The sequence below is a fragment of the Myotis nattereri genome (assembly GCF_964212035.1).
Source record: "Myotis nattereri genome assembly, chromosome: 16".
In the NCBI taxonomy this organism is placed as follows: domain Eukaryota; kingdom Metazoa; phylum Chordata; class Mammalia; order Chiroptera; family Vespertilionidae; genus Myotis; species Myotis nattereri.
Window position 1 is genome coordinate 27,520,308 of NC_138091.1, and position 13,200 is coordinate 27,533,507.

The 13,200-nt window shown below is 53.9% G+C and overlaps 1 protein-coding gene across 2 annotated transcripts; it reads right to left on the reverse strand.

The window, feature by feature from the left end:
• Positions 1-669: 669 nt before the first annotated feature.
• Positions 670-12,206, reverse strand: TMEM98 (transmembrane protein 98). 2 transcript variants are annotated; one of them, XM_081108852.1, is made up of 7 exons: positions 11,668-12,206; positions 9,387-9,572; positions 8,394-8,525; positions 7,464-7,497; positions 5,058-5,173; positions 2,375-2,434; positions 670-1,787 (listed from the first exon to the last, which is right to left on the reverse strand). In XM_081108852.1, the coding sequence occupies exons 2-7, from the start codon at positions 9,521-9,523 to the stop codon at positions 1,580-1,582; spliced, it is 687 nt and encodes a 228-aa protein (XP_080964978.1). In that variant the 5' UTR covers positions 9,524-9,572; positions 11,668-12,206; the 3' UTR covers positions 670-1,579. The 2 variants fall into 2 exon arrangements, with proteins under 2 accessions (XP_080964978.1, XP_080964979.1); XM_081108853.1 differs by lacking the exon at positions 11,668-12,206 and having other exon boundaries at positions 9,387-9,822.
• Between the last annotated feature and the right edge of the window lie 994 nt (positions 12,207-13,200).

The window sequence follows — 13,200 nt, forward strand, 5'->3', positions numbered from 1 at the left end:
CCTCCCCAGGTGGGAACTGGTGCACTCTGTGCTGGTTACACGCATCCTGCTCTCCAGGGGAGGATGAAATGGGCCCAATGACACTTCTCAATGACAAGCAAGGCCCAAATCTTGGGCTTGGGGATATGGGTTCCTGGTTGTCCGGAATCAGGCTGAGGGATTTGCTGACGTGAGTCAGAGCAGAGAACGTTAAATGAGAACCGATGCGGAGCTCCGAACATGCTTAACCGCATCAGACGTGGACCAAGGCAGCCCCCAAGCCAGGCCCTGCCCCCCGAGCCAGACTGGCTCTGAGAACCTGGGAGGAAGCAAAGTACTTCAGGCGTTCCTGCTGGAAATGACGCAATCAGGATGTGGTCTGGGTTGTGCAGCTGGGATTCTCGGTCTCACAAAGGTCTCAAGTCATAAAAATGCCCCTCACCTTCCAATATTTACAAAACACACCGATATCCAAAGAACTCAGAACACGTCTTCATGGAGTCACTGCTAACGTGGAACTACTTAGGGGTGCCATCTTCACCTCCACCTGAACTCAGGGCGTCTAAGTATTTCACTGAGTCACACGCACAAAACATTCTGAGGATCCCTAGGCGCTCTCCTTCCACCCTCAGTTCTCGGACACATATGTCCCCCACGCATTTGAATTGGACTCAATAACCACACACTTGAGAAAAACCTAAGTATGCATTTACTATCCACGTAGTGGTAACTAGGTCAAATTACAGGCATAAAGATGAAAAGGGAATAATCAACTCTGAGGTGCTCACCTTCAAACACACACCTGTGAAGGGGAGGAGGGACTCAGATGCCTCAGGGATCGGGCAGATAACACAAATCGATGAAACAGACCAGGGGAGAGAGGACAAGTCTTGCAAAAAGAGGCAACCCCATCCTAGCCGGTTTGGCTCAGTGGATAGAGCTTCGGCCTGCGGACTGAAGGGTCCCGGGTTCGATTCCAGTCAGGGGCATGTACCTTGGTTGCAGGCTCCATTCCTGGTCCCGGTCAGAGCGTGTGCAGGAAGCAACCAATCTACGTGTCTCTCGCAGATGGATGCTTCTCTCTCTGTGTCTCTCTCTAATCTCTGTATCTCTCTCTAAAAATCAATGGAAAAGTGTCCTCAGGTGAGGATTAAAAAAAATAAAAATAAAAAGGCTACTCCTACTTAGTTCCAATTGATTGTCCTCTTTGGAAAATGCAGGTCAGAGTTGCCTCACCTCTGATTGTTCAAGGGAAGCCAGAAATGCTGATTGTGATGAGAAACCTCCTGATTCTCAGGTGGTGGCTCAGTTTCCCTGAAAGCACCAGGTGAGCCAAATAAAGGTTAGAGTCCACCAGTGCTCAGAGGGCTGCCGCGCAGACGGTGAATGGCGTCTCCCCTAATTGTGGTGTCAGACTGCCACTCGCCAGCCACCATCTGCAACTGCAACAGAGGCATCAACCCACGGGCTCTCCTGATGTATGATGCACACAGCTGGACCCCGAGCCGTGCGGAACTAACGACAGGAAAAGTGGAAGGCTCAGCCGGGCCGCCCGCAGACAGCAGGCCGGCCCTTGTGGTCAGCGGCTGGCCAGCCGGCACTAGATGGCCGACTGCTCCTGCAGGAAGCCCTCAGGGCCTGGGAGGCCTTTCTCTGGCTCAGAGGCCAAGGCCGCTTCCCGAAGGACTTGCAAGTGCTCCTCAGCAGCGGACAGAGACTGGTCTACCCAATCCAGGCCGCCGGTCAGGTGGCAGGCGTTCCTGGTCACCAGCACCAGATGACTGACAGACAGGAGCAGGGCCGTTGTCCTAGAAAAAACAACAACAGGCTCAGGTCCCCCCAGGAAGAAGGAACTTCGTGCCAAAGCCCAACTGGTCTAAAGTCTATAGGCTGTTCCCCAGACCGGAGCCCCTTCCCCTAGGAGGGGGGTGAGCATGCAATTTACAGATGCTCGAACAAATCTGGGAACGGCTAATTTAAACAAGGTTACCTGAAGGCTTTTCAGAGCCTTTAATGAGAATATAATACGCCACGTCTCATTAGCTTATTTAAGACTGTGGTGCCCACTGTCTGCTGCTCACAATGGAAAGCCTCCCGAAGAGTGTTATGGGACAACGTGGTGCATCGAGCCAATTGGATGAGCACATCCCGCTGCTACCCACTCAGAGATGGGATATCCACGCCCCACCGCGAGCATCCTTGTTGATTCAGAATCCCCCGGCCAGGCGTGGCTCACCGGTTGGCTGACCATTCGCACTGCACTGAATGGTACCCAAGGCCCAGGACAGCCCAGGAATCCAGCAGCACGGCCTTCTCCCCACCAACCCAAACAGCGGACCTCAAGATCTGATCAAGCCGGGAGCCCGCAGCATGGAGGGAGGGGCCGCCATCTCACCGTGCATCCAGGAGCTTCGGGTCCAGCGGCGGGTACATCGATTTCACAACATCGTCCACTCTGAGGGGAGGCACAGGGCTTTCAGTATTTCACTCTCCTTAGCTCCTTCACGCCCTCCCTCCTTGCTACCTTTTCTTAGCCCAGTTCTTCTCTCTTAATATCCAGGCCCACGTCTTTACTGGTTTTCTCTAACGGCTTTTGCATTCTCCGCCTGAGACGTAGGAAGACTTCAGGTTCAGTTTAGAGAGTATTTTGTTTTCTGGTTTGGTTTTAGTTCCAATGATTTGAATAGTACATGGTCCAACATCTGAGATGATGTTCAAGATACACTACTAAGTTAAAAAGACACACTGCCCAACATATGCAAAGTTTGATGGGTCCCATTTGCATAAAAATAAAATAAAAAGCCATGAAATGCAGAGAAGAATAGTCTGGAGTGATACTCACTATTCAATAGCGGTGACCCCCCGGAACTGGGAGGGGGTAGAATTAGGGGATACTTCACTTTCTAGATAACCCGTATCTGCAATGTTTTTCTTTTTACAGGTATTTATTATTTTTGTGTTTGAAAATAAAAAACATGGTTAAAGGTTATATAGAACACTAAAAAAACAAACAAACAAAAAAAAACCTACAAGTTTAATTTGGGGGCAAACTGCTCCCCTATATTTCTTTTTAACACATGGTATAGCTTGTGGTTAATTTTTTTAATCTAGTTCAGAAAAAAAGAACTATTCATTCTGATTTGCATGGTACAAGGTCTTGCTCCAAATTTTTGCTCTTGACCATGTGGTAATCAGGAAGAAAAAAAGTAACAATGTGTTATTTGATTTCTAAACACACTTGAAAATAGATGTCCTCAAATGCTCTAGTCTCGGGGCTGAGGGGCTGGTGAGAACATGCAGAGGGATGGTCACGCCAGCCTCTGCCGGCCCGTCTCCATGGCGCCTGGAGCTGACACCGCACCCCTTGAAACTAAGATGCTACCAACACACCACGTGGAATACACGGAGCAAGAAAAACAACAGGACAGAACTGGCCAGAGGAGAATGACGTACGAGGACAACAAGACAAAGCAAGGATGCAGATTGAATTCTGGCAGGAATGTTCTGGAAGCAGTCCGAGGTGCTCTGCAGGATGGGCCAGTGGGCACCAGGTCAAGCCCACCCTCTGAGCAACACCACACCCACACCCTAGCACCACCGGGAATCCTGACCACCCAGCCCTGGACTCATCCTCAGAAACCTCCATCTCTTTCCTCCTCCAACCCCTCCTGGCAACCCCCTCCTGGCAACGCTGCCTCATAACCCGGTTCCACATGAATCCGCCAGGCCCCCCGGGGTGGCCCTTAAGGAGTGACAGGGCACACGATGGGGGTCCAGCAGGTATGAACAATGGGGAGTCTCTGTTGATAGTGAGTGGTAGAGCCTGGTTGGAGGGCCCTTCAGGCCAGGGGCCGACCTCGGCTGATATAAATCATGGGACCGCACCCACCGGGGAGAGCTCCACAGAAAGCCAACAACGGTTCTGGTGGAGTCCCTCCCACTCTCTCAACACACTGAACTCCCTGGACAGAGTTCAAGTGCACCAACTCTTTCCTATGCCCTCAGAGGGCTGGCTCCTCGGGATTCACCCGAGGCCACAGCCACCAGGAGAGCAAGGGCCCCTGGAACTCGAGGGGTTGGGGCGGGGGGAATGGGGGGATTTTCCCACCAGGGATGTGGCGGGACAGGGACAACACCCCACTCAGGCACATCCACATGCCAGCCACCAGATGGCAGCACAAACTTAGCACAGCCCTTCTCTCTAAGAAAAGGGCTTTATTTTTCTTCACCAAATTGAGCCCACAGGAGGGGGTGTAGCTGTTGACTGCAATCTGCTGGTTGCCTCCCACACGGGATTTCGCAGATGCCTGGAATTTGGGAGAGCCCAGTGATGTACGGCCTCACCTCCCACTCCGTCCTGGAGGCTGCTGGCTGGGCCATGGATGGAGCCGTGGGTGCCAGCCACCCCCGAATTAGTCTCCAGTACAGATATGGGTGGGAGACAGGACATGGCCACGAGTTCACAGAAGATGGGGGTGAAATGTGCTTACTGACCCGAAGCCTGGGACAAAGGCAAAGAGGAGGAGAGCAGCCCCAGCTGGAATGGGACTGAGAAGGAGCGGGTAGCCCAGCCGGTGTGGCTCAGTGATTGAGAGTCGACCCAGGGACCAAGAGGTCACTGGTTCGATTCCCGGTCAGGGCACATGCCCAGGTTGCAGGCTCGATTCCCAGTAGGGAGCACACAGGGGGTAGCCAATCGATGAAGTTTCTTTCTCATCGATGTTTCTACCTCTCTATCCCTCTTCCTTCCTCTTTTTCTGAAAATCTATAAAAAACATTAAAAGGAAAAAAAAAAAAGGAGGGGGCAGCCACAGTGGGATGTGTGGAGTAGAAGAGTCAGTGCTCGTCATATGTTGGAATTTCCCAAAAAGCCCCCTGGAGGTGGGGGGACGGTGTGAAGCACCTTAGCTTGAAAGTCTCCCCACCCAACCCCTGCTGGATGCCCTGGGGGTGTTCGGGACATAAATCATTACCGTGGTCTGTGTAGTTTCCCGGAGGAGCCTGGCCCCGCCCGTCAACTCAGCGTCTGGCCCTCCCTGCCCCCGTGGGGTGTGGGGGCCAAAGCCCTGGCCGCTCACCGGGGGCTGATCCGCTTGGCCACCACGATGATGTCGCTGACGCTGGCTGAAGTCTTCATCTTGGCCCCTGAGCCCATCGTCATGGCAACAAGTTTTTCTGTCAGAGTGTGACAGATCTAAGGCAGCAAGGAGGACAGAGGTGATGAGGGGTGACCCAGCTCCCGAGGGGCTTCTGCCACCCCCACAAAGACAAACAGGACCCCCGCCTTGGGTCCCATCCCACAGCTGGGCCCCCTAATCCACATGGTCAAACTGAAGTGAAAAGTACACAGAATGAGAGGAAATGAGGTGGAAGAGGCCGACGCTGAGAACACGGCCGGGTGAGGAGGGAGGGGCAGGAACCTCAGATCGGGGTCAGGGTTCGGTGTGGAGAAGTCTAAACTGAAATAATCTGTCTAAGGAAAATCATGTGCTCTCATTTCACCGTCTCTCGTAAAGGGGAACCCACTTTCTAGTCCTTCGCCTCCCAGTTTAGTCTTCCACCGCCCACGGGGCACCCTCAGGAACCTGGCTGGACCAGGGACACCTGCTCCCTTTCAGCACATCCTCCAAAAGTGCCACTTATCTCAACAATTTTCCAGGGACTACATTAGCACGTTTGTCTGGGTGGTGATGCCAGAGCCTTGGGAAAACGCAGGAAAAAGGCATAAGACTCGTGCCTTTCTCATCATTTGCCAACTCCGCTGGGCACCCCCAAAGTCCTGGTCTCCCCTCCCACACCTCCCTGATGTTGGAACCTGGATGGTTCTAAAGAAGTTCCATCACCTGCCTCTTGTTGGGGCTGCAAAAGTGGGGGCACCAAGGAGCCCAGGAGCCCCCCACAGGGACTCAAGGGCAGGTGGCCACAGCAAAATGACCTCGGGATCTCAGCAGGAAGGTGAGAGCCTCCCCTTTGATCTGAGGTCCCAAGGTGGACCATTGACCCCAACCCACTAAGACTCCTTCCGTATGCTAAGCGAAATAAGCCAGTCGGAGAAAGATAAGTATCACATGGTCTCACTCATTTGTGGAATATCATTAACAACGTAAACTGATGAACAAAAATAGATCCAGAGATAGAGAAACATCGAACAGACTGTCAAACCTCAGAGGGAAAGCAGGGGGTGGGGAAGGGGTGAAAGGGAGGGGTAAGAGATCAACCAAAGGACTTGTATGTATGCATATGAGCATGAGCAATGGACACGGACACTGGCGGGGGGGGTGGCATGTGCTGGGGAGTGGGAGTGGCCAGGGAGGGGTCAGTGGGGGAAAAAGGAAACGTATGTAATACTTCAAACAATAAAGAATAAAAATAAATAATAAATAAACAAAAGACTCCTTCCGGCTGACTCATCCTCTCCTTCAGGGGCCACTGTCCTCCTCCTCTAATAGGCAAGGGAAGGGACAAAAGCCAGGGCCAGGACACGCCCCGGCTGGGGAAAGAGAGATGGAATATGCTGTTATTGCTCTATCGCTGTCTGCAACCGCATCTATACCCAGAGAGCTTCTTGGAATTATATAAAAAGCCAGGACTCGGTGACAACAATGTCCTACTAGGCATTTCGTTGTCCCCCAAGAGAGACAGCGGGAGAAGAGGCGGGAGGAAAGGTGTTTAATATCTTACACTGCAAGACGCTGAAGCGAAGATGAAGCTATTTGCTTTGAAATTCTGAATAAGTCCTAGATAAAGATAAATGTGTGGTTTCCCAGGTTACAGATATGAAGACACCACACTATTTACCAATGGCCAAGTATTTCAATATTACTATGATTCTACTAGGCAGGATCGTGTCTGGCAAACATTGAAAAACAAATGCTGAAACTATAAAAATGACCCAAAATGCAAATGGGGTGCAATTTTTCACCCAGTCCTGGAGGCTGCAGACATTAAAAGAGGAAAAAAAAATCTGTCTTCAATTTGAAGAACTCGTGGTTTGGATTTTTTAACACTGACTGTCCCACTTGGCTGACTGCTGTCACTTCCAAAGAGGGCTGGTGACGGGCTTTCTAGCATTGGAGAAGCCCACATACAGAACCCAACCCACTCTACAGGGCGGAGCTCTCTGTGAATGAAAGAAGGTGCCCAGGGGGAAGGTGGGAAGCCCCGTTTCCCCCTCAGCAGCTACACCGTCTGGAACACACAGCTGTGTCCACGGTCGGCGACAATGTGGCTGGTGACTACCCAGGTTGTCTTCCCCACAGGTCACTGTGCTATGAGGACCATGCAACCAAGCCTCTGCAGTCTGACAGACCGTCCCTGTAGGAGTGGAAGCGAACTGTCGAACTTCCAAGCTCAAGGCAGGTTAAAAAGGCCTCCTGCAAGGGTCCCGTGCCCTTCCTAAGGCTGCTTTCAACTCTAACCAGCTGTGCACCGGGGTGCTCTGCTGACCACACCCTTTATCGCCCGGGGCGGTCAAAGAGTATTACCTTCAAGATGGCAATGCAGTGGGACATGAGACCCCTGGGGAGACAAGAAGAGCGTGTCAGTGCTGATCTTCAGAGGCCCACCTCCCCCCGGCCCCCACCGCTGCTCCTCACCTAGCTCCTCACCTAGCTCCTCACCTAGCTCCTCACCTAGCTCTGCACCCCTGGGCACCGCCTAAGAGCAGCGATGCCTCGTCATGTTCAAATGAACAAGTCCAGGAGCTACTGACTTGTCCTTAGCTACCTCTGTCCTTACCTTCTCCTCCCACGCCCACCCAATCAACGCTCTGTCAACACGACTCCCCACCAATCCAGTCGTGCTCTGAGCTGCTGACGCGGTTCCTTCCGCCCCCACCTCCCCACCCCAGGCAACCACAGACACCGCCTCCGCCCTGCGCCCCTGGGCTGTGCACAGAGACCCCTATCATCTCTGAGATACTGTACTTAGAATTCTGTCTCCACCGCCAGTTTAATACCTGCGGTGCCTGGCCCGGGCCCCTGCACACACTGCCTCACAGACAGACATCTGCCCGGTGAGTGAATGACTAAATGATGGGGGAATGGAGTGGCTCCTGGGGGACGGAGAGATCCCTGAGGACACTGAGGACAAAGGCTGCATCCCCAGAGCCTGCCTGTCAGATTCCAGGGCACCCCAAGGATAACCAAACGACTTTATAACAGCTTCTGCCGTACATCTATGAAGCCCAGTGTTCAGGTCTGCAACATGAGGGATGGGGGTGAGTCCCAGACAAACACTGTTATGTCATACTCTGATTTCCCTCCTCATGAGAGCAGGGAAAGAGCAGCCACGGGCACAGGGCTCCTGGATGCCCAGTCATGTGTTTGGGCGCAGGAAGCCAGGAAAGGGCGCAAGGGAGTCCCTCCGACCATCCCCAGGGGCTCCAGGAAGGCAGGCCATCCCCAAGGCCTTACGAGGCATCCTCGATCCAGTCTTCGTTCTCCAGAATGGCCTCGATGTGGGGGTTGGTGATGACGACGTCGTCCAGTTCCAGCTCAGAGGGCTCAGACTGGGTCTCCATGGCACCGATGAGGTCCACAATGGGCCTGGAAGGAAGAGCCCAGGGAAGTGGCTTCAGGATGGACGACCGCGGCTGACCCCTCCGCACAGAGGCCCACCTACCCCCCAAAGGCTGATGGGAGTGAATAAGTAAAATAGGACCACTTGTCCTGGATCCAAACCTGAGCTAATGGGACTGCAGTCACAGGTAGGGTACGTGGCTCGACAGTGAATCAAGGAGCAAGCAAGGCACGAAAACAACAACAGAAAGGTTACAGAGCCTGGCTGGTGTTGCTCAGTGGTTAAAGCGTCAACCTATGAATCAGGAGGTCACAGTTCGAGTTCCGGTCAGAGCACATACCCAGGTTGTGGGCTTGATCCCCAGTGTGGGGCATGCAGGAGGCAGCCAATCCATGATTCTCTCTCCTCACTGACGTTTCTACCTCTCTCTCCCTCTCCCTTCCTCTCTGAAATCAATAAAAATATACTAAAAAAAAAGAAATCTGAGCAGAGAGAAAGATAGGCCTATGCTGGGATTTCACACCAAGTGTCTGCTGGTTAGACATGCGGGCATCCGATTCCTCTCCCTATGAGTTTGGTTGGAAAGGGATGTGGCTTGTCCAAATGCTGAGTGAGGTGGCCGTTTTGTGCAGCCGGTCCCACCGTTACGCTAGGCGACCATGTCGAGCTGCTTTCTCGTTCGTTCAGGGACAGAGTCAGAGGCGGCTCAGGATGCTGGGGGCTTAGGAACAGCCTCAAGCTCTGAGGTCTTTATTGGGAAGGAGAGCCTGCAGGCGCCATTGCAGAGACAAAAAGCCGAGCCAGCTGCCCAGCACTAAGCTGCTTTTTCTTTTGTGGGAGCCCCAGGGCACAGCCCCCCTCCCACTCCCCTGCCCGGGTGCACTCACTTGGAATCATAGCGCTGCAGCAGGTCCCGGGGCCGAGGTCGGCAGTACCGCTGCCTGCAAACCACCACCAAGGCTGCGAAGGAGGCCAGAAAGATGGTGGCCAGCACGCCTATGGCGACGATCACCACCGTCTCCATGCTTCTGGCGGCCCCTCAGTCCCAGTCACATTCCCCGCAAGGGCTAAAGCTTGAAAGACACAGGGCAGAGCAGGCCTGGTAAGGAAGGTGCAAAAAAGGATGGGGCAGTGGGGGTCTTACCTGCTGGATGAGGAGGGGTTCGTGGGGGGGGGGTAGTTAGGGTGCCCCAAGTCACCTGCAGAGACCTGAAGGCCTCCACAGAATCAAGATGCATTTTATGCCATGCCCCAAATTTGCCTTTTCTTTTATAAAAAGAGTGTGCTCCCCAGATGGACCAGGCTGGGCTTCTGTCCTGGGACAAAAGCAAACGTTTTCACCAGCACTGTTGTCTTCATTTACAACCGGTGCATGGAAGAATGCCCACTTCGGAAAGAGAAGGGCATGAGTGTCTATACTGAAGGCATCCTCGGTGCTAGGCACGTCGGGTGTTAAGTCTTCTAACCTATGAGACAGGTGTTCGTATCCCCATTTATAGTTGAAGAGACTGAGGTTCAGGGGGGTTAAGACATTTGTGCAAGTTTATACAGTCAGGAGGCAGAAAGCCAGCCACGTAAGCGGAGGTGAACGTTCACCTCCCTTTTCCTTTCACAGTAAAGAGAAGTCTGAATATTCTAGATTCTGGAATAAGTTTTGATGGTCAGTTTCAGTGTTGGAAACTTACAGCTGGTCTTAAACTGTCGCCTATTGACTGTTTTCATTCAGGAGGTCTTTTCACACCGATTTTAAACTCTTAGGCTGGAGGAACAAGGACGTCTCGAAGTACTAGTACGTATTCACAATGGTCTTTTCCTGCTTGTGTCCCTATAAGCAAGTCTTCTCCCCTCTCTGGTTTTAACTTCTTCATTTACAAAAAAGGATGCTTTGACCTGGGAGTCTCTATGAGTCCTCTATTTGGATTTAATTCTGTGTTCCCTGTCTTAGAAGGCCCAATTGCTCCTATTTGCCATTCAATAAGTATTTATTGACCATCTACTATGTACCAAGCACTAGGCTGGTATCTGGAAATTGGAAATAAATTAAGACATGGACCTCAAACCTTGAAGAGCCAGGGGAAGAGGCAGACAGACCAACAAACCATTTCAACTCCACGTGCCTGTGCCATATGCACAAATACACGGAAAAGAGAGTAACTGTGATTGCGTGACATTTTTCTGGGTAAGCCTTCTTCACAGGGCAGGTGATGCTTGAGCTGGGTTTTGAAGGATGAATAGGAGTTTGCCAGGTGGACAAGGTGGAGACTTGTGTGGCTCAATAGTGCCAAGGAGGTCTTTCTCCGAGTTCTCACATGGCTACTCTCCCACCGGAACTCACTTGCCCACAAGGGTGAGATGGCTGGGGTCTCTTCCATCTCTGTATCTCGGATTTGTATGTTGGGGGGTGGGGGGACTAATTCTCAGCGTCTGCCTCAGTTTCTCTAGATGTGTGTCTATACTGTTCCTCCTAAAGTACTATCTCCTTTAGTCTTATTCTTCCCTCCTCCCATTCCTGTCTCTCCATTCCCCGCTCCCTCCAGTTTCCCCCTCCCTCCGTCTCTCCGCTTCTCCGAATTTCCTTTCCCCTCCCCCCGCCCATGGCCTCCAAAGACCACCCGCTTTGTTCCTCTGTGCCTGTGCGTTTGAGTGCGTTTCTGTGAATGTGTATGAGCTTCGTGAGTTTTTGCCGTGCTTCTCGGGGATCTGTCTGTATGGGTGTTTCTTTGTGTTTCCTTTTTGTGCATTCTCCCCTGTGTTTCAGGAGTTTTTCTCTTCCTTTGTATAGCTTGGGTAGTTCCCAGCGTCTGTCTGTCTCTTTCTCTCTGTCCCTTCCCCGCTGTTGAGTTCTAAACACACAAGGATATAACAGACCCAAGCCCCTACCTCCTTCCCTCCGGCGGCCACCCCGAACACCCAGCGCCTGGGCGCGCACAGAGCAGGGCTACCCGGCTCGCAGCTCCAACTTTCTCCAAGTCGTCGGCGCCGGCGCCGTGCCCGCGCGAGCACCGTGGCCGCAACAAAGCGGCGGCCAGGCGGGCTCCCCACCCCCAGGCGGCGCCCCGATCCCGATCCCCCACACCCTGCCCGCCGGCCGGGCGCCCCCTCTCCCCAGGGGCTGGGCGGCCCGCCCGGGGCCCCTCTCCCGCAGCTCGGGGCGGCGGGCGCACCCACCTCAGTCTGCGGCTGCAGGACGCATTCCGGGCGCTCCCAGGGCTGGCCCCCGCCGATGGCAAAGTCCGGGCGCGGGACTCGGGCGGCTCCTGGGAGCGGGGCATGCCGGGAAGAGCGGGGCTGTCCCAGGGAATGGAGATAAGTCCCCCGGCGCGGCCAAGCCCCCGGCGGCGCAGAGGGAGGGGGAGACGCGGCCGCGTCCAAATCCCCCGCTGCCAGGCGCCGCTGTCGCCGCCAGGCCCCCCGGCGGCCCGGGGGTTGGGGCGGCTGGAGGCAGTCACCGTGAGACCCAACAAGCGGTCCTCGCGCCCCCGGGGAGGCCAGGCCCCGGCGGGCGGATTGGAGGGGAGGGGGAGGGGGAGGGTCCCTGCCTCCCCCAGCCCCCACCCAGGCCGGCCATCCAGCGGGGGCTGGGGAGCACGAGGCGTTTCCACAGTGTGACTCCCTTTGCTACATACTGTCTGGTTTAAATCCTGGCTCCGCCGCGCTCGCTAGCTGTGGGCGGTTTATTTCACGTCCTTGTGCCTTGGTTTCTTCGTCTGTAAAATGAGATGACTGCTTGTAAGCATCCTCTGAGTGGGATAACAGGATGCTTGCGTGGCCCGGAGGGAAGGGCGAAGAGGCTGGTTCCTGGCCCTGGCGCATTGCTCCGTCCAGGCAAGGAATGAGCATTTGTTGACCACCTACTATGCCCCAGACACTGATTAGGTGTCTGACGTGCCTTATCTCACGTGACCCTCTCACCCACCCTGGACAGTCAGCGTGATGATGTTTGCAAGGAAGGAAATCGGCTTGAAGGCGAACTTACCGAGCTCTCAGTTTGTAAGTGGTGAGGGAGGGAGTGGACTCCCGGGCACCCAAGCCCATCACACGCAGGCCAGGAAACTGCTAGCTCCACCCCCACCGGCGTCTCTGGGCAGCAGTCCCTTCCTTCCTTCCGGACAGATAGGGCCGGTCAGGTGCAACAAACCTTCCTGCTCCAGCAAGAAAAGCTTCTCACCTGCTCGTAACCCTTGCTAACCCTCCTGGGCCACCTCTGGGCTGCCAGAGGGGCAGCAGGGTGGCATCCTTCACCCCCTCCAGGTGGGCGGTTAAGGGTAGGAGCCTGAGCCAGGAAAACCATTGAAGGTCCGCCTCCTCCACAGAGGAGCTGAGTGACCTCCGGCAGTTCCCTCGGCATGTGTTTCCCCATCTGTGGAATGGGCACGGCAGTAACACCTATGGCCTACAGTGGGTTTTTTTTCTTTCCCCTTTATTGATTAAGATGTTACAAATGTGTCCTTATCCCCCCAATGTCCCCTCATCCCCCCAGTCCTGCCCTCACCCTCACCCCCTGTTGTCCACATCCACTCACTTATGCTTATATGCATGCATACAAGTTCTTTGGTTGATCTTTCCCCCTCACCCCCACCCTCCCCTGCCTTCCCTCTGAGTTTTGAGCATCTGATCGATGCTTCTGTCTCTACATCTGTTTTTGTTCATCGGTTGATGTTCATTATAATCCGCAAATGAGTGAGAGCATGTGATATTTAT

Bases quoted from the DNA above. Each gene is read 5' to 3' on its own strand.
- TMEM98 (XM_081108852.1), bottom strand. From the start codon at position 9,523: ATGGAGACGGTGGTGATCGTCGCCATAGGCGTGCTGGCCACCATCTTT. The intron at 2,435-5,057 runs GTGAGCGGCCAG...GCCTCCCCTCAG, and splicing joins GCCAAGCGGATCAGCCCCCG to AGTGGACGATGTTGTGAAAT. The intron at 1,788-2,374 runs GTGAGATGGCGG...TGTTTTTTCTAG, and splicing joins CCGAAGCTCCTGGATGCACG to GACAACGGCCCTGCTCCTGT.